The sequence below is a fragment of the Xylaria bambusicola genome, assembly GCF_022495145.1.
Source record: "Xylaria bambusicola strain CBS 139988 unplaced genomic scaffold F5B22scaffold_1, whole genome shotgun sequence".
In the NCBI taxonomy this organism is placed as follows: domain Eukaryota; kingdom Fungi; phylum Ascomycota; class Sordariomycetes; order Xylariales; family Xylariaceae; genus Xylaria; species Xylaria bambusicola.
Window position 1 is genome coordinate 2,263,136 of NW_025953554.1, and position 18,146 is coordinate 2,281,281.

The 18,146-nt window shown below is 48.5% G+C and overlaps 8 protein-coding genes across 8 annotated transcripts; 6 read left to right on the forward strand and 2 right to left on the reverse strand.

The window, feature by feature from the left end:
• The first annotated feature begins 994 nt into the window (after positions 1–994).
• Positions 995–2,998, forward strand: F5B22DRAFT_31215 (HET-domain-containing protein). Its single transcript, XM_047970622.1, has 2 exons — positions 995–2,381; positions 2,449–2,998. Exons 1-2 carry the CDS (start codon positions 1,201–1,203, stop codon positions 2,879–2,881), a joined length of 1,614 nt encoding a protein of 537 aa, XP_047836713.1. The 5' UTR covers positions 995–1,200; the 3' UTR covers positions 2,882–2,998.
• A 1-nt stretch (position 2,999) lies between these two features.
• On the reverse strand, positions 3,000–3,812 carry F5B22DRAFT_31229 (uncharacterized protein). Its single transcript, XM_047970623.1, has 2 exons — positions 3,640–3,812; positions 3,000–3,562 (listed from the first exon to the last, which is right to left on the reverse strand). Exon 2 carries the CDS (start codon positions 3,558–3,560, stop codon positions 3,282–3,284), a length of 279 nt encoding a protein of 92 aa, XP_047836714.1. The 5' UTR covers positions 3,561–3,562; positions 3,640–3,812; the 3' UTR covers positions 3,000–3,281.
• Positions 3,813–4,025: 213 nt separating this feature from the next.
• On the reverse strand, positions 4,026–6,157 carry F5B22DRAFT_584631 (Tubulin/FtsZ, GTPase domain-containing protein). Its single transcript, XM_047973437.1, has 5 exons — positions 6,002–6,157; positions 5,913–5,953; positions 5,492–5,841; positions 4,680–5,438; positions 4,026–4,620 (listed from the first exon to the last, which is right to left on the reverse strand). The coding sequence occupies exons 1-5, from the start codon at positions 6,007–6,009 to the stop codon at positions 4,390–4,392; spliced, it is 1,389 nt and encodes a 462-aa protein (XP_047836715.1). The 5' UTR covers positions 6,010–6,157; the 3' UTR covers positions 4,026–4,389.
• A 1,491-nt stretch (positions 6,158–7,648) lies between these two features.
• Positions 7,649–9,380, forward strand: F5B22DRAFT_31336 (uncharacterized protein). Its single transcript, XM_047970636.1, has 2 exons — positions 7,649–8,369; positions 8,445–9,380. Exons 1-2 carry the CDS (start codon positions 7,774–7,776, stop codon positions 9,181–9,183), a joined length of 1,335 nt encoding a protein of 444 aa, XP_047836716.1. The 5' UTR covers positions 7,649–7,773; the 3' UTR covers positions 9,184–9,380.
• F5B22DRAFT_584646 (uncharacterized protein) lies at positions 9,325–10,335 on the forward strand. The gene has a single exon (XM_047973438.1). It carries the CDS (start codon positions 9,439–9,441, stop codon positions 10,168–10,170), a length of 732 nt encoding a protein of 243 aa, XP_047836717.1. The 5' UTR covers positions 9,325–9,438; the 3' UTR covers positions 10,171–10,335.
• A 369-nt stretch (positions 10,336–10,704) lies between these two features.
• Positions 10,705–12,773, forward strand: F5B22DRAFT_584647 (Poly(A)+ RNA export protein). The gene is made up of 3 exons (XM_047973439.1): positions 10,705–11,240; positions 11,317–11,774; positions 11,832–12,773. Exons 1-3 carry the CDS (start codon positions 10,986–10,988, stop codon positions 12,187–12,189), a joined length of 1,071 nt encoding a protein of 356 aa, XP_047836718.1. The 5' UTR covers positions 10,705–10,985; the 3' UTR covers positions 12,190–12,773.
• Positions 12,774–12,888: 115 nt separating this feature from the next.
• On the forward strand, positions 12,889–14,743 carry F5B22DRAFT_31362 (peptidase M24, structural domain-containing protein). The gene is made up of 4 exons (XM_047970639.1): positions 12,889–13,051; positions 13,117–14,246; positions 14,304–14,390; positions 14,443–14,743. Exons 1-4 carry the CDS (start codon positions 13,009–13,011, stop codon positions 14,497–14,499), a joined length of 1,317 nt encoding a protein of 438 aa, XP_047836719.1. The 5' UTR covers positions 12,889–13,008; the 3' UTR covers positions 14,500–14,743.
• A 981-nt stretch (positions 14,744–15,724) lies between these two features.
• On the forward strand, positions 15,725–18,125 carry F5B22DRAFT_641299 (uncharacterized protein; the record flags this gene model as incomplete). The annotated part of the gene is made up of 6 exons (XM_047977972.1): positions 15,725–15,838; positions 15,895–16,508; positions 16,672–17,103; positions 17,165–17,212; positions 17,267–17,528; positions 17,589–18,125. 6 exons carry the CDS (start codon positions 15,725–15,727, stop codon positions 18,123–18,125), a joined length of 2,007 nt encoding a protein of 668 aa, XP_047836720.1.
• Between the last annotated feature and the right edge of the window lie 21 nt (positions 18,126–18,146).

Below are 18,146 nucleotides of genomic sequence, written 5' to 3' on the forward strand. Positions count from 1 at the left end.
AAAACACTCCTTCTCATGTTATCCAGGGTCAACTGCCGTCACAGAAGCTTTGTGTAGTTATGCTGAGCACATTGGGTACTTCCCTGCCTATCTATGAGCAGTTGCCCGGCAAAACAAACTGACAAAGGAAATGTGCAAACAGAGTGCCAAATCCCCACGACAAATCTATTATTTGCTTTCGAGTCGTAAGTAAAGAGTATTAAAGAGTAAGGGCTCACAATACCCTAGTATGTGTATGAACCTCTGTATGGGGTGGGCAAAATGGGGAAAGCGCAAGAAAAAGAATTTGTGCCCTCATGTAGCTTCTTATAATTAGAGGAATACAAGACCGAAGAAACATGGTTTGTATCTCTATCTCTATTGGTAGGTATTGAGTTAAGAATTGAAATAATGTTGTGAATCTGTTGATCAATTCGTAAGCTGCTCCCAGGGGGTTGAGTCACAGGCAATGAATGCAGCGTTTGGACTATCAGAATAAGCAGGTGTTGTTTGATCATGTCAAATAACAGAATTCAATAATGTTTTGAATAAGAATACGTGTTAATACATAATCAAAAGGTGACATAAAGTAGTCCAACTCAGCTAACAATCCTTTTTCTCCGAGGATGTCACTATTGGAGATAGTCAAGGGCTGAAGGGCAAGAAACTGATTGGGCTCAAACGCAGGCGCTAGTTAGATTTGGGGGCCGAAACGAACGAGCTCCCCAGCCTGATAGATTCCAATTCAACTCCATTATCCTCCTCGGGCTTATTTTCTAGTCACAAGGATTACCCAATCTCTCAGTAATGGCGGCGACTGACCCGCCTGTCCCAGCTATTAAGCCAACAGACCCAGTCTGCTTCTACTGCTCCCGGCCAAAAGACGACATCGATCCCTGGGAGTTTCAGATCCTGGACCTCGGACGCTTGCATTCTGGAGCGGAGCTCGGCTGCCAGACATGTGATCTTCGATACCGCGCTGTTCGTAATTACCACACCAATACTAATCAGAGGGTTATTTTTCAAGCTGATCCGAAGAGGCTGACTTTTGACCGGCGGCAATTTTATGAGATCTTCAAATTACCTAGTATGTAACACTAATGAAATCTAACGTGCTGTGTGCCCTGATAGAGATTGTGGGGTATAGATGGTGACTCTACTACGTTGCCGACGATCCAAACGGGCTATCCGCTTTCACGTAGCACAGCATCGGAAGGAACCATGGTGAGAATTCGGGGATGGATCAAAGAGTGTGAGACGACGAGTCACAGGCTATGTCACGCTGCCCGGTTTGATCAAGATTACATGCCAAAGCGGGTCCTAGATCTAAGGCACCATAAGATTGTCCTTGTAGAAGACATCAAACCGCATGCTTACGCTTGCCTGAGCCATTGCTGGGGTCCATCCCAGAGTCCTATCAAGACTCTCTCAACAACAATAGACACCTTCAAAGAAGACATTCCTTGGCAAAGCTTGAGTAGAACCTTTCAAGATGCGGTCGATATTTGCAGGAGACTAGACATCCGATATCTCTGGATTGACTCGCTCTGCATCATACAAGATAGCGATGAGGACTGGGCAAACGAATCCGTCAAGATGGCCGACATCTACGCCAACGCTTTCCTCACCATCGCCGCGACCAAGTCTAAAGACGGGACGGGAGGCTGCTACAGCGACAGAGACCCCTGCTACGTAGACTGCGGTACAGTGATAGACGGGTCAGTGTTCATTCGGGGCAAAATGCCCCGACTCGGTGGTCCGGCAGGAAGTAAGACAGCAGAGGGCTGGCCACTACTTCTCCGCGGCTGGGTTTATCAGGAGATGTCGCTGTCGAGGCGCGTCCTACACTTCGGCAGCCAGGAAGTGATATGGCAATGCCGCACACACCGGCGCAGCGAGAGCGGAAGCAACGATTCTGACTACGCGACGATTACCTTCCACGACGGCCACGCGCCGCCGATCGAGAAACACAATGACTCATGGGACGATGGGTCACCGAATGACCACCCGTGGTACGACGCAGTTAGCGATTACTCGGGTCTCGAGCTGAGTTTCGAGAAAGACAAATTGCCCGCCCTAGCTGCTATTTCACAAGGATTTGCCAAGGATAGAGCGGTAGACGATGCGTTTCTTGCAGGGCTATGGACTAGTTCGGTCCTCCTCGACATGCTGTGGGAGACGTATCCTCAGAACTCGGCAAATGGGCCCACCGCGAAGCCTGCAAACACTCACGCACCTTCATGGTCATGGGCTTCTGTGAACTCCCGGGTAAAATGGTTCTTGTTCAAGAACTATATGTCTCCGCATTACCCGTTGGACTGCACCAAGCTGGAAGCGGTTCAAGTTGAGTCCATTGGGTCGCCGTACCTAGGTCGGTGCTCGCGGTCTGAGCTGGTATTCAGGTAAGTATCTAACCTTAGACATCATTTCGTTCGAAATAGTCGCCTTATCTGACATGGCCCATCATAGTGGACCACTAATAGCCACGACATCCGAGGATCTAGAAGTCTCGATCTTCATGAAAGATGTGGGCAAGGAAAACCGAGGCTTTCGGATCAATGAAGTAATGGCCGTGCACCAATTCACACCCGACTATATCTTCGATCTGAATGGCCCAATATACGGGCGAACATCAGGCGCGAAGTTCATCCTTCCGCTAATGATACAACACGGAGGACATCACTTGGTGGTAGGAATCGTGGTACAATCAATGGAGGGCAGTGTAGATGTATACGAAAGAGTCGGATTAGTTACATTAGTGTATGTCAAACGAGGACCGCCGACGGATTTCCGTCCTACAACGTGTCAAGAATGGGACTATCACCCGTGGCGGCCGATCACCCGCGGATGGATTAACGTGTTTTTGTCTAGCTTACCTGCGAAACGCATAATTATTAGGTGACTAATTGAACCTGAGGCACAAAGCTACCTCAGTGAGAGGCTTCGTATCAAGATACTGCTCTAGTTTGGGTATGTCGTATCAATAATATGCAACCGGATAATCTATCTTAAGTCTCACAGGTATCGTCTGAACTGTTGAATTGTTTCGTCTTGTACGAATTTCATTGGTAGACTATTCTAGGGTAGCAAAATCTTGTGAGCCCCCCGATGTCAACCACCATGATGCACCATATGATTCATGCGCTAAGATTCCGTAATATTCATACAAAGGCCCATAAGATCCACCCAAATGCGCCGAGATGACATTTGCCGATTAAGTCAAAGTCAATGCCATGCCACCAATTCGATTCAATGTTTGTTTCGGGTATATTTTCGTTTTTTGTTGTTTATGTGGATGCTGTTTAATAAGAGGCATCCTTGGGAGGACCCTCGAGGTTGTCCTTGCCTTGGCGACCGACCTTGCTCAGGTCGGCATCAGCCTTTGAGGCAGGCTCACGAAGGCCAGATGTTGAGCCGGCGCCAGTAGAGACATCACTTGATACACCGCCAGTGCCGACGTTGACGTTGCGAGCATCTGCTGATTGCCAGTCGGAAGCGACGGGGGGTTGCTCAGGGAGAGGAAGGTTGGAGCGAACCTCCTCGATCTTCTTGGTCTTCTGGTCCATGGATGCGTGAGTCATTTCTATTGGAAGTCAGCTAAACTGTTCAAATTGCTCAACAGGAAAGCGAGGGGCATAGTTTAAAGGAAGGCGAACGTACTGAGTGTGGTTTGGTGGAATGAAGATCAAAGATCAGATAGAATAGTCTTAGGAGCAATTGATGCTAGCTGTTTTGTGATTGATGTTGAGGATGAAGATTGAATTGTTCATTTCTTCACTGGACCTTCGGCTTTTAATATTCGTTTCTCGTAGTGCTGAGACTTAGAATGCCTTGTCGGACTATAGAACCGTGACGTCACGTCTCGAGGGGTACCGCTATCTGACGTCAAGAGCCGTTCTATGTGGGATCATATCGGCCCCAGAAAGGTCCAGAATAGGCAGAACAATTGGCTAACGACCCATATGTGACGAACGCAAGGAAATTGACTTACGCAATGATAATTATTGCTAATAGTGAACAGGTTGTGCAGCTCGAAAATGTACGTGAATATGTACTAGTAGTTGGCTGAGGCTTCACTGAGGGACAGTTGAGGCCACTAAGGCTACTACATGTAATGTAGCGCGATGGCCTCTGGAACTCACATTCCCGTTCATTCTACGCAGCTCCTGTTGTTTCTATTAACATCTGGCGTCTTGCTCGACACAGAGAGGCAGAATTTAGTCATATTAGATTTCATTGTCGCTGAGTGGTATCTACCTAGCCATGGTGATCCACTACTACGCGGATGCACTTTAACCGAAACGCCAAACCGTAGAGCTGCTGACTCGTCTACTATAAATACTTTGGCCTTCAGAAAAAAACATTACGTCTTCCTGTATTTCGGCCTAGAGGAGATGTCGTGTGCATATACTAGCCCATTCTTTTGTCGGTTTCGGCAGACGTTGCCTTTTCACCCTCATCTGGATTTAGGTAGTTGGCACTCTCTGCGGCCTCGTACTCAGCTATTAAGTCTGTCACAACTTCTCTGGCCTCATCGAACTCATGTAGATTTTCCGAGAAGGGGGCTGTCTTTTTGTATCCTTCCATAAAGGCATTCCGTTTTCGCATGCCGTCATACTGCTTTACAATACGTTTGAACAACTAGTAGAGGATTAGTTATGAAACCTAGTAACATGAGTAGTTTTGATTGGAAGACTTACTGTAGCGATGCTCGTATGGTTTGCTAACATCAAACCACTGACACGATGGCTCATTGGAACGTAAGGACTGCGTTTGGTCAGGGCGACCTGGATACTCGCCGGACCCCACGGAATGAAGGTTGCTAGTTTGCGTTCTCTAATACGCAGCAGACTCTTATGTACATCTGTTGGGTCGACCTCACCCTGTATTACGTTGAGAATCGAGATATAACAGCTCCTTTTGCCTGGTATGGTTGACACCATGCGATTTTTAGGCTGTAAAAGACGCCGCATCACATCCAGGACAGTCGTTTTGCGTACGGTTTTAGCTTGTTCGACCTGGTCTGCAGTAAAGGGTGTGTACGCAGTCATGAGGAAATGACAGCGTGGAGTAGGGATCAGTGAGGCTAGAATTCCGACCAGGTCGTTGTGCATATAGCCGGGATAACGAAGCGTCGTAGTACTGGCCGACATTACAGTTGACACGAGCTGATTTGTTTGCTGGAATGAAGGCTCTTGTATATGGAGTCTATCCGCAGCTATGTGAGACAATGCCCCGTTGTCCAATACAACAACAGAATCGGCATTTTGCGTTAACCGTCTCATCGAGAGGAGACTGTTGTAAGGGTGAACAACGACGTTATCAGCGTTTGTGGTATCCGGGAACACGGAGTAGGTCTGTATGATCTTTTTGGGGAACCTGTCGTTCATCCGCTCAAGGAGAAAAGATCCCAAACCGGATCCTGTCCCACCGGCAATGGAGTGAAGTAGCATGAAGCCCTGTAAGCGCCGTTAGTGCCAAATGATTATAGCGGAGATAGTCTCGAAGATACCTCAAGAGAGTCACTACCGTCGGCTTCTCGGTCTATCATCTCCATGATTTCCTCGTGGACGGCCTCTCCCGACTGGTATCCATCACCCCAATTGTTACCAGCACCTATGCCGCTCTTGCCAATGTAGAAGTTTTCTGGATTATAGATATTCTTGTATGGTCCCGACTGTATACCGTTTATGACACGGGGCTCTAGATCTATGAGAATTGCTCGGGGTATGTATCTCGTATCATCACTCTGGTAGTAGAAGACGTCCTTGCGGTCGCCACCTTCGGTTGCAAAATCCTCCAAGTTTCCATCTTGGTTGATTCCATGCTCTTGGCATAGCTGCTGCCAGAATTGACTGCCGACTGAGCAGAGTTAGCATATGATGCTTCGCGAATGGCAGAAAGCAGGTACATCTAGTCGTGGTTCAACATACTGCTATTGCCACATTGGCCCGCTTGGATAGTAATGATCTCCCTTGTTGGCTTGTTAACAGGCAATCAGACAACATGGTGGCCTACCTACCTGGGCATTATCGCAGCATTTGGCACAGAATGCGAAGATCGCTAAGATTGCGAGATTGTACCTACACAGCGGAAGATCACGTCTAAAGCAGTACCAATTAATGCCTTAAAGTATTACCTACACGCGTCGCGCGTTTTGCGGGGTTGAGGTTGTAACTTTCAACCCCGATAAATACATATCGAGTTACAAGGCACCCCTATGTAAGTATGGCCAGCCCTGTCTGCGGGACTGGAGGTGCAGCTTCTGACCACATCCAGGATCTCGCACATCCCAATCTCCTAATCAATATTTTCCGGAGATGCATGATCTGACGGCTCCATGTCCAACTAGGTAGGTATTGTTCTTATATCCTGCACATCTGCCTGCAATAAAGCCTTAAGAATCCGGCACTGCAGCAAGTATTTCCTGTCGTGTATCTGAAAATCGAAATGCTAGGTAGGTTAGGTAGGTTCAGCACCAAGCCACCTGCTCTCTGTGGTTCTCAGCTGCCTGTAAGCGCATTGACATTTGTCCAGCTCATAATTTTAATTCCTACACGAGTCCATAGGACAATTACAGACAATACCTACCGTATAGCTAGTTGTTGTCCACTGCCCTGGATTACACGTGTAAGTAGGTCCTTATTTCCATGAATGAGTCCTATCCTATTTATAGGTACCTACCTAGGTAGTTAATCCAAAGTACAAGTATGAGTAGCGTACCTGATGGATCTCAGCTTCACTAGCTATCGTCTGAAAAGACCCTGAATACTTACCTATGTCGTCACCTCACCTCTCGGTATGTGTTCACGCCATATTATTTCGGCCTTATCTGGCGCTGCCAATCACAATCGGCGCTGCCGTCTCCATGTTCTGCTAGGGTTCTCCAGTTGCTGCCCGGTTCTTTGGAGCTGCCGACGGGCTGAACGTGAGTTGTCAACACTGTTTCACTGGGCTCAATCTAGCCTAGCCGGCCAACACTACGGTTGCATCGCGTAAGACGCTGCTGACGGAGGACGAGAATCCATCCCTAAAAAGCATCACCTACACATCCCTCGCTGTCTGTCGAATAGGCTCATTAAACGAGTTAAATTAGTCGATGTGTGGGTTTTCTTTTTTCTTTTTTATTCTGCTTCTTTTCCGTCTTTGGTATGCGAGTCATGATATTATTATCTTGTAATTGTCAGCAACTTCAGGTTCTTCCCTTCTTCCATATTTATTTCACATTCGTCTCTGTTTCACCGAGGTGTCTTTGTATGGTTCTCCTACCACCACAATCGTTACTGTCTTGGCCCTCGGTTTGAGCCGTGTTTGGTGTGCTCATTGGTTCCTCACGACACCATCTGGTTAAACGTCAGTCCAATCGCATTGGATTTTGCCGACAAACTGATACACTTCCGCTCATCCCATCCCTGACCTATCCACAATATTCGTTTGCGCTCTGCGGCCTTCTGTTTAGACTCTCTTGTCTTGTCACATACACACTTGCTTTGACCACTATTAACTGCTATTCTGTGGTTTTCCTCAGCGAATTGCCCGAACATTGAGAAAGAGAGAAGGAGGAACCGGCGAGAAAGGTCAAAAAGAAAAGATTGCGCAGTCCCGCCTCGGTACCCAATCACAGTGGTCCAGGGCGCTGGGCCCAGAGTACCGGTACTTCAGGCCGACGGGACAAGGCCTTGTCAGCCTGTCAAAGGATCGCGCTAAACTCTTGGGAAACAATTATACACTAATACCTACCTGCCACATCCCCGAGTGCCGCTGACAGGGCGTTTCCAGAGCACAACGCGCGCCATGCAGCGTTCTGCTAGCTCTGCACCAGCAGTCCAAGGGACTATTCCCTTTTTCTCTACTAATATTTGGGGCACCTCATCTAAATCCGACTCGAATACGCAAGGCTCAGCTCCCGGCGCCAGCGCGAACAGCAGTAACAGTAAATCACGTCCTGGAACAAGCTCCGGCGACCAGTCGAAAGATCACAGCCGGCGGCCTTCCTTCGGTCGCAAGTCCTCCATTTCCTCCCCGTCCAAGGGAAAGCGGCGCGCGAGCTCGTCTGCCTCGAACGGGGGAGGAAGCGGAGGGCAAATCATCACCGACGCAACCGCACCGCCGGCCCTTCCTGATTACGCCCTCGCCGCCGCCGCCAAGGTCGCGAGAGATCCTGACGCCGTGCTGTCGCCGACATCAGTCGACTCGTTTTCTAAGATGATCAGCCGCACGATGTCTGCGCCCTCAGGCGGTATCCAACAAACAATGTCTGGAGCATCAGGGGCAAATCTGTCGCCCCAGTCTAGCATTCCTATGATACCGACAGAATCTCCATCGCTTTATAGTCATATTCAAGACCTTGCGAATAAGAGGATATCAACGCTAGATTACCTCCGCAAAGCGTAAGTTTCCCCAATACTGCTTCGGGGCTCCTACCCGTGTGGAACTGAAGCTAACATAAATACTGCCTACTATAGCCATGAAGGACGTATTTACTGGTTTAATACGCTCCTCTTCGATAAGCCTGACTTAGCTCGCATGCCCTACTTTGATAGTCGAAAGCTGGCGCGCCGTGCGACAAACTACCTTTTGCTGGGGCTTTCAATACCCGTTGTCATCGATTTGAATTCATCCACGCCACTCGAGTTTTTGCGTTCACTCAATACTTTACTCAATGAGTTCGACTCCTATCAACAGATTCATACCGAGAATGGGGTGAGCTCAAGCTCATTATCGCGTGCCCGCCTGCCGCATATGTTTCGTCGACCAGGTGGCAAGGGGCGCCGACAATCAGGAGCAGCAAGCATTGATTACGCAGATCCTAACGCCGCCAGCTTCAACAAGGATGGGTCAGCAGTTAATGCGGCGCCTGCTTCGGTAATCAACTTTGGTCTCGGTGGGGAGGGCAACGATTTGGTAGCAGGGGAGGAGTATACACACTTACTCACCCCCAACCTACCCTTTGATCCTGATTTCTTTGAGACGTTTGCAACGCTATGCGATGTCCTCATCGACTGCTACTCTCGGCTTATGAGTCTCTTGACGGGTCCAAAGGATTGCACACCTCTAATCCTTGAGCTATTCACGAAAGCAGATTCGCGCGTACGCAAAATCATCATCCAGGGAGTTGTGAAAGAGTTCGAAGATTCTAGCAGAACCGGCCTGAAGCAAGAAGTCGCGAATGTTGGTAAAGTGGTTCTAGGTGGACTGATGTGAGAGTATTTCGATGTTTGCTTTGTCATGCATAAGCTAGGAAAAGGCCTAAGCGACCACGGCGTTACTGTCTTACTACTACGTTATCAGTCATTGCATGGCCAGGGATGGGTATGAGGCGTATGTTTGAACTAATATGTAGACATTGTCCCTCACGGGATATTATATACTTCCTAATTCAATATTGACTATCAAAGGGAATAACAATTTCTCTTCCCAAGTGGTTCAGTTTACAGCTGTAACAAAATAAAAATAAAAATGCTCATCAGATACCATAACGCATTTGTAAGTCTTCAAGGGGTTCACCACATGTGGATCGCCTCAGTGCTTGACTCTATTAATGGATATCATCACCTGAACACAGTACTTATAGGCCGAGTCAACCAGGCAGAGCATCATGGATACCAAGGGGACTTCCCACGAAGCCTAGAGTGTAGAAAACGGCATCTAGCTGCTAGCCGTGGAAGATGCCGACCTGACGCCACTAACAACGCCCACTGCGCACAAAACTCACGTTTTGTGGACGAACCCCCTTGCACCAAGAATAAGCCCCATCGAGTAACCAAGCCTGCCCGACAAGCGAACAAAGCCAGGCAATCGCATAACTATCGATCTCGACAAAAGTATGTTCAACCTGCATCCATGATGTCCTCCCAACCAGAGCATCCGATCCACAGCCAAGCCTACCACCTAGACTGCCGCCATACGAGCACGGTGACACCAGAGAACGGCCGAACTCCCAAGCCAAGAAGCCGCGGACTCATATCTTCGTCCATTGGGGGACTTCAAGGCCGGCGAGAGACGGAACCGAACCCGCAGTGTCGGGCAACGCATGGGTGGGCAGAACAGATTTTCTTACAGCAAGACCGAGGCCAAGCCGGGCAGGAGGGGCGGATGCGAAAGCATGCTGGACTTACAGGAAAACGAATGCAAGGCGAACGTGAGCCGCTGTGCTTCTATGGCGGCGCGTTTCCGCGGTCTTCTTCGTAGCTGATCCCGAGAGAAAAGCGCAAGAGGTGTCCGGGGACTTTCTCCCAAAGCTTGAATGGTGAGACGACGACCGAAACCGCTGTCTCTGTGTGTAGCTTCGATAGCGATTTGTTGGGCGAGGGGGTTGTAGAAGAAAATAAAAGAAAAGTAAATTCTCGGCTTGACCTTGGACGGTTTTGTATGATTTTTTTGGCGGCTGTGGGGCTCTGTTACAGTGGGGACATATGTGGGGATCATGGCTTTCTCTTCGGGCTAATTAGAAGCCCTGTAACGCCCTTCTCAGCTCATTGGCCTACCTAGGTACCTACTGTAGGTAAGCTCGATGGCAGCTGGTAGGTACTTGCCCTGCCTATCCAGCATGTACCCTATAAGCTGGCTTCTCTCAATAAGTAGCCGTTGTACGTAGTAGCCGCTGTGAGGGTACTTGTGTATGTACGTTGGTAAGTACCTTCCTCCAGACACCTTGTCGCGACGCTGTAGTGCTGCAAGTACGCGACCAACCATTTTTGTAGGTAACGACTTCATTCAGCAGTAGCTTCAGCCATTGACTTTTTCAAATCGAAACGCAGCCTTTTCGTTGCGCCACCAACCTTCCGTGACGAGATTCCTTTTGACTTCCAGAACAGAAGTTGCTTAGGGCAAGAACATGCTCAAACCCTCATAAATTGTCCTACGCCCTGCGCCCGTCCTTCGACGCAGAGTCCTCTCCAATCATTCACCCAATATTCAACGCTACTACAGAATCACCTCCCGCCCTGCTTTGTGTACATTTTCAAAGCAAGTATCCGCACTCATTACATCGACGACTAGACAAAATGTCGGGTCTGTTCAGCGCCGCCTCTAGCTCGTCTGGAGGCAACACTATCGGCGACTTGAAGAATGACGTTGCCATTACCAACCCCCCAGAGGACACTGTTTCCGACATTGCCTTTTCTCCTACCGCCGACATCCTCGCCGCATCGAGCTGGGATAAGAAGGTCCGAATTTACCAGATAGCAGCCAATGGTTCTAGTGAGGGAAAGCATATAATCGAGCACGACGCGCCCGTATTCAATGTTGATTTTTCAAAGGTTCGAATTCGATTTTTCTCTTTTATCCTAGTTTCATGCCACCCGGCTGACGGCCCTTGCTAATGCTTTGCCATAGGACGGAAACAAGCTCGTATCATGTGGCGCTGATAAACAGGCCAAGGTCTGCGATCTCCAAAGCCTTCAGACCGTACAGGTCGCGGCGCATGATAATGCCGTCAGAGCCGCCCGATTTTTCGAACTCCCAAATTCCAACGGCCCCATGCTTGTTACTGGTTCATGGGACAAGACCATTAAATACTGGGATCTGAGATCACAGACACCTGTTGGTACTGTGACCTGTCAAGAGCGTGTATACACCATGGATGTACGCAACAGCCTCCTTGTCGTTGGCACCGCGGACAGGTATATCAACGTGATCAACCTACAAGACCCTCTCAAATTCTACAAGACCCTTCAAAGTCCTCTCAAGTGGCAGACCAAAGTCGTGAGCTGCTTTACAGACGCCTCTGGGTTTGCAATTGGCAGCATCGAGGGACGGTGTGCCATACAATACGTGGAAGATAAGGACTCAAGGTTAGTCGTTCTTGCAGCTCTTAACCTGGTCATACATGCTGACGTTCAATAATCAAGCTCCAACTTCTCGTTCAAATGCCACCGGGATACTCCCTCGAACAACATCACACCAGTCTACTCAGTCAACGATATCTCATTCCATCCCCAACACGGAACGTTCAGTACTGCCGGTAGCGACGGCACATTCCACTTCTGGGACAAGGATGCCAAGCACCGACTCAAAGGCTATCCGACCGTTGGTGGTAGCATCACAGCTACCACGTTCAACAGCTCCGGCACTATCTTCGCATATGCTGTTGGCTACGACTGGAGCAAGGGGTTCATGGGAAACAATCCGACCTACCCCAACAAAATAATGCTACACCCAATTCAAGGAGAGGAGTGCAAACCTCGACCCAGCGTCAAGAAGCGCTAGGACCCTCAAGCAGCGAAACAGGCGAAGCCCTCAAAAAGCAAGGGAAAGAACGTCAAACTTTCCTAACCACCACAGAATAACTAGTGTATTAATTGCAGCATGACTTGTTAGCGGTCCTGGGATGAGCTCCTTCAATGTCAAGGAGTTTAGGTAGCAAATTAGTACCCACTTAATCAGCGATAAAGAATAGAATTCTGGATGCTAAAGTGCGTTCATACGATTGAGATGTTCAAACGTTTAACTGCTGTATAACTGCCGATAAACAGTCGAATAATTGTTTATTAATAGATATAATTGATCGTTGTTTCTTACTTTGAAAAGTTGTAGATGTTTAGAAGGAACAAGTACTTGAACGAATGGTCGCGCCAACATGTATTGAATTGGGCAGGGGCCCCTACTGAGTTTCTCCTCCCATCTGCATACCTTTATATATACCTAGGTATAGGTAGTCAACAGTGCTAGGGCTTTAGGCCAATCTTCCCATCTACAAACTTGGAATATAATCCCAATGGTCATGTCTTAACAGTTGCAATCAGGGTCTACTGTTAAACTCCGAGTCAAAACTTAGGTACGCCTAAATCAAGTGAGACTAGGTAGGTACCTAGGTGTAAGTCTAGGAAGCAGGTTTGCCCCGCAGTTTCGAGCTAGTCCAAGGTACCTCGAAAGTAATTTTTGTTGCACCGTAGCGCCCTCCAATTGACATGCTTGCTTGGCGGGGTTCCCTGCAGTAGATTATCCTACTTAGATTTACTACTTATGCGGCGACTGTGAAGCCCGTGTAATTTCCAAGATACCTAAGGACTCCATATTGTTCCAACTATGGCTGCTACAGTACCTTCCGAAGGACTTGAGAAGCTCACAGGTGTGTCAATATCAACCATATCTTCATTTTCAGGTGATGATCTAACGTAGAAACCTCTTATACAGTTGGCGACGCTGGTCCTAAGGCGGCTAACGGCGACGCGGCGGGGCATTCCGCTGACGAATCCGACGATGACCCTGATGGACAAGCAGCTGATGCTGCTCCCGAAGCCGCCAAAAAGAAGAAGAACAAGAAAAAAAAGCCCAAGAAGAAGAAGAAGGCCCCCACCGCCCAGACTGATCCCCCGAGCGTTCTGCTATCCGACCTCTTCCCGAGCAAGATCTATCCCAAGGGTGAAGAAGTCGAATACGTCGACGAGAACCGATACCGAACCACAAATGAGGAAAAGCGACACCTCGACAACCTTGACCCCGATTTCCTTAACGACTACCGTTATGCTGCTGAGACGCATAGACAGGTCCGCCAATGGGCGCAGCGAAACATCAAGCCGGGGCAGACATTAACCGAGATCGCAAACGGCATCGAGGATAGTGTTCGTCGATTGGTCGGCCACGACGGTCTTGCTGAAGGTGATGCCATCAAGGCCGGTATGGGGTTCCCTACTGGACTCAATCTTGATCACATTGCTGCACACTATAGCCCGAATGCGGGCAACAAAACGGTCTTACAGCAGAGCAATGTTATGAAAGTCGACATCGGCGTCCATGTCAACGGACGCATCGTCGATAGTGCCTTCACCATGGCATTCGACCCCATGTACGATAACTTACTTGAGGCTGTCAAGGACGCCACCAACACCGGCGTGAAGGAGGCCGGTATCGACGTGCGCCTCGGAGAGCTAGGAGAGAAGATACAAGAAGCCATGGAGAGCTACGAGTGCGAGATCAATGGCACAACCTATCCTGTCAAGGCGATCCGCAACCTCACCGGCCACACGATTCTCCCATATAGCATCCACGGAACCAAGAGCGTCCCGATTGTCAAGTCGGCCGACACGACGAAGATGGAGGAAGGCGATGTTTTCGCCATCGAGACATTCGGAAGCACTGGAAATGGTTACGTTCACGACCAGGGCGAAGTGTCGCACTACGCTCTTCGTAGTGATGCCCCCAAGGTCGATCTGCGTCTGTCTTCCGCCAAGTCGCTCCTGAACGTGATCAAGAAGAACTTTGGCACAATCCCATTCTGCAGGCGATATTTAGATAGATTGGGCCAGGAGAAGTATCTTCTTGGTGTAAGTCATCCTTCGCATCTATTGAGTTGACCTACACTGTTGCTGACATGCTCATAGCTGAATAACCTTGTTCAATCTGGAATCGTGGAGGATTACCCACCCCTCGTTGATAAAAAGGGCTCATACACTGCACAGTTTGAACATGTAAGTTATTTCTTAGGAGTTTTCGGCAATCTCCAACTAACATACGAGGTAGACCATTCTGTTGCGACCTACAGTGAAGGAAGTCATCAGTCGTGGCGACGACTACTAGTTGGAATGAGATCCAACAGATCGACGGTGAATATTGTCTCCAAATCACTTTAACCATGACATTTGGGTGAGTGATAAATAGTTATATACCTCCTAACTCCATATTATCCTGTATACTTAAGTTGGCGGGTTATCATGGTGGTAGTTATGGTTCAGGTTGCAAGGATTGATCATATATTGCTAGCTCGATCTGACAGCTTTAATCTGCTCTTGGCTACGTTCCGGCGAGGTCAGTCACAAATAAATGGCAGTAAAATTACCCAACTTCGAAGGAGTGTAGTATCAAGTATCAGGGGTAGCAGTAGTGCTGAATTAGTCAACACTGACTTCGCCAGCGGGGGCATAAAGGGCGCCTTCCTGTGTCCGGTCCAAGACATAATCCTTTTCACATGGCGGTTTTCTAGTCTGATTAGAGGGAAGCACATTCAGTGTCAGCATGTCGTTGAGCTGCCAGAAAGATTAATTACTGAAATGCTATCCATGAACTGAATGACACATCTGGAGAGATCCTTGGTAGATTCAAACGAGTGCCCGTTTGAAAGTCAACGGGTAAGCACCTTGCCTAGTGCTACGCAGTGTCTTTTGGCTCGTATGACACAAATGACGACACGTCAGTGCATGTCACTTCGCATGAGTCATATATTTCGGTTTGGTAGCATGTGCTGTGAGAGCGTTGTATTCTAAATATCTTGCTGTCTCGCGAAGACGCTTGACTCTGCTATGGGCTAGGCTCTAGGTATATATATATGCATGACTTTCTTTGTTCTTTATTCCACTGAAACTCAAGAGTGTTATGGCAGGCGGGAACTGATGAGATTTCGCCATAGTGAATACAGATCATTTCTAAGTAAGCCACGTCAGCAGTCACATATGAGACACCCCTGGGTTAATGTCTATCTGAAGAGAAAGGATGGGAAATTCCTGTTGCTTTACTGGATTCTATGTAAGTTGGCAGACATATACTCCGCGTGTTTCGGATAGCAGCTCCTGAACTATGTGACGTGAACCACAATTGAGATGTATTTGTTCTTTGACTGGGTCGGTGTTGCTGGGTGTATGACATGACAGGCAACAACAAGTTGTGTTTGGGTCTCTGTCCGTTTGACACCTGAGGTTTCACCATGCTTGGGTTTCTTCTCCTCCGAATTACTTATCTATGCCATATTCTTCTCTAGAACCTCTTCTTCATCTTCATCTTCAACGTGAATCAGGTACTATCCTTCACAATGCCTACCGAAGCTCAGCAAGCCCTTCACATCACTAGGCCTGTTTGTGCCAATGCTGGTTGCAAATCTGATGGGCAGAACTTGAAAGCATGCACCGGATGCTTTCTCATCGAGGTCGGAATATTACTTCCTTCGTGTATGTATGCCATGACACTAACATGAACTATTAGTATTGCAGTAAGGCATGCCAGACACGAGACTGGCCGCAACACCAAACTACTTGCCAGTTAACACGACACAGAATTTCGTACAGCGAGGTTCCTATTCGTCCTATCGAAACACCTCCGAACCTCGTTTCGGAGTGGTACAATCTTGATCAGATGCGTGCGTTGAGGAGCCATGATGACGCTCGTATTCGATGGGTCTCGGAAGATACAACTGCTATAGACATGCCTGCTATAGACGTACTCCGGCTAGGCAGCAATGAAGGAGACGACCACAGCCATGTTCTAAACATACTTTTCGCTGGCGAGTACCTCTCGACAATTATGTGTGCTCTACTAATCGTACCTATCTCAGGCTGTGGAGAGATGCAAGATTTCATAAAGACTGTGGTGTCATTGGGTGACCGCACACCTCCGTTGCGTGTGGTGCTCCAAGAGAAGAACCATTGCCTGTGCTTGCGAAATATCGCAATCTTGCTAATTTCTATGGGCTCGGAGGATCCTAAAATTGCTGCAGAGCTGCTTGTCCAGCTTTGGTATTCGGCCTTTCTCCCAATTGGCTACTTTGACAGGATTCTAGCACAGCTAGAACCGTACATGGAGAATTCGCCGCATGATGTGTATGATCACACACTCCATCAGTTGAGTCCACAAATGCAGGTACCCCTGAGCTTCCCTCTTCTCATTCTAGCACATCTTCCCGCAGTCATTCTCAAAAATCCAAGGGGAAACAGGATGGTTCACATCATTGCTCAAGTATTTCTGACACTAGGGATTATATAGGCGAGTTTTGCTTGACGACCCGCTGCGTATTCACAACCCATGGCTTTTGGGACATGTGCTTTTCCTTTCTTCCGAGTTGAAGGCTGCTCTTCTTCGCCCTCTGCACGACACCAATGCCACACAGTCAGTCAACACGAATAGGTGGAACATCGGTAGCTGCTCTCTGCGATACGAGCATCCACCTGCAGGATCTGATGCCTTTGTTTTTCTAAGACCCCCTTTCTCCCTTGCCCCCAACGTGCATTATCCATTGCGTCTCAACCAATACTCTCGAACCATTTTGAAGCCATGGGATGAGTTTCCTGACGCATGGTTTGAGACGATCTTGCCGACACCGACAGGATGGCAGGTTTCCCGCAAAGCATTCTTCGAGGAGCGGGTGCTTCTGCCATTCGGCCACGAGCGCAATGGAGATTGGGCAAAACCGCTCAAGTATGTCATTAGTCTACATAAAGTGGTCAAAATCTGTTCGATACTGACGTTATGGTGTAAGGGAGAGAAGAGAAGGTCCGGAGAGTACTGGCCATTGGATCGAGAACCCGTAAGTCATCAGGTTCCTGTATTCAGGTTCTCATAGCTGACAATTAATGCCTAGGTTCTATCTTGGCGATATGGCGCTTCGACCTCCGATCAATGGCACCTCGGACCCATTGAGATGCTGGGGCCTTGAGGATGTCTCGAAGAACGAGCTTGCGCCGAAGAATGATATCTACGGAAAACTATTCTACTACGTCCGCGACATGCTCGAAAAGTTCATAATTCGCTTGAAGTCCATCAAGATAGATATAGAGGTCCATTGCTGCGAGCCTGAGGTTCTACAGTCCAGACTCGCCGGGCAGCAGTTTGATCGCATTCATGTGCGTAGTCCATTATATCCCATAGACAGTGGCGGCGATGCTAACACTCCACTGCACAAGGCTTCCAACCTGGGCGACGACTGCAAAATGGGGATGAAATCGATGCTGACACATCTTTCTCCGCTCTTGAAGCCGAAGTCAGCCAATTCCAGTGCACGCCTTATATCACTTCGCTACGAAAACGACGAGGGGATTCCAGACTTGAAGGCTGCTCACGATTCAATTTTCAAGCTCGATAGTGCGTTATGGGAACGTGATATGGAGGAAAGCGGGGCCCCGGAACAGCCCAAATCCTGGAGCAAGGGCAACTATCTTACCGCGTTCATGATATCAGAGTCCATGAACGCTGAGCAGGAGAAGGTACGTCGAGCTTGGGAGCAGAGCCGGGCGCGTCGCGTGAATAAACTAGGGGCCCCTCTTGGAATGGAGATTCAAGAGAATGTGATTACTACTCCGTGGCCGTTCCGAATCAACGATGAGGAGTCTAGTCGTGAGTCAGATGGACCGCCTCTCGACAATGGGAAAGCGTCATTCAAACTCGCACTAGCTGAAAGAGAGCTTTCTGCTCGCTACTATGAATGGCAGAGAATGGTTTGAGTCATCACAAGGCTTAGAACT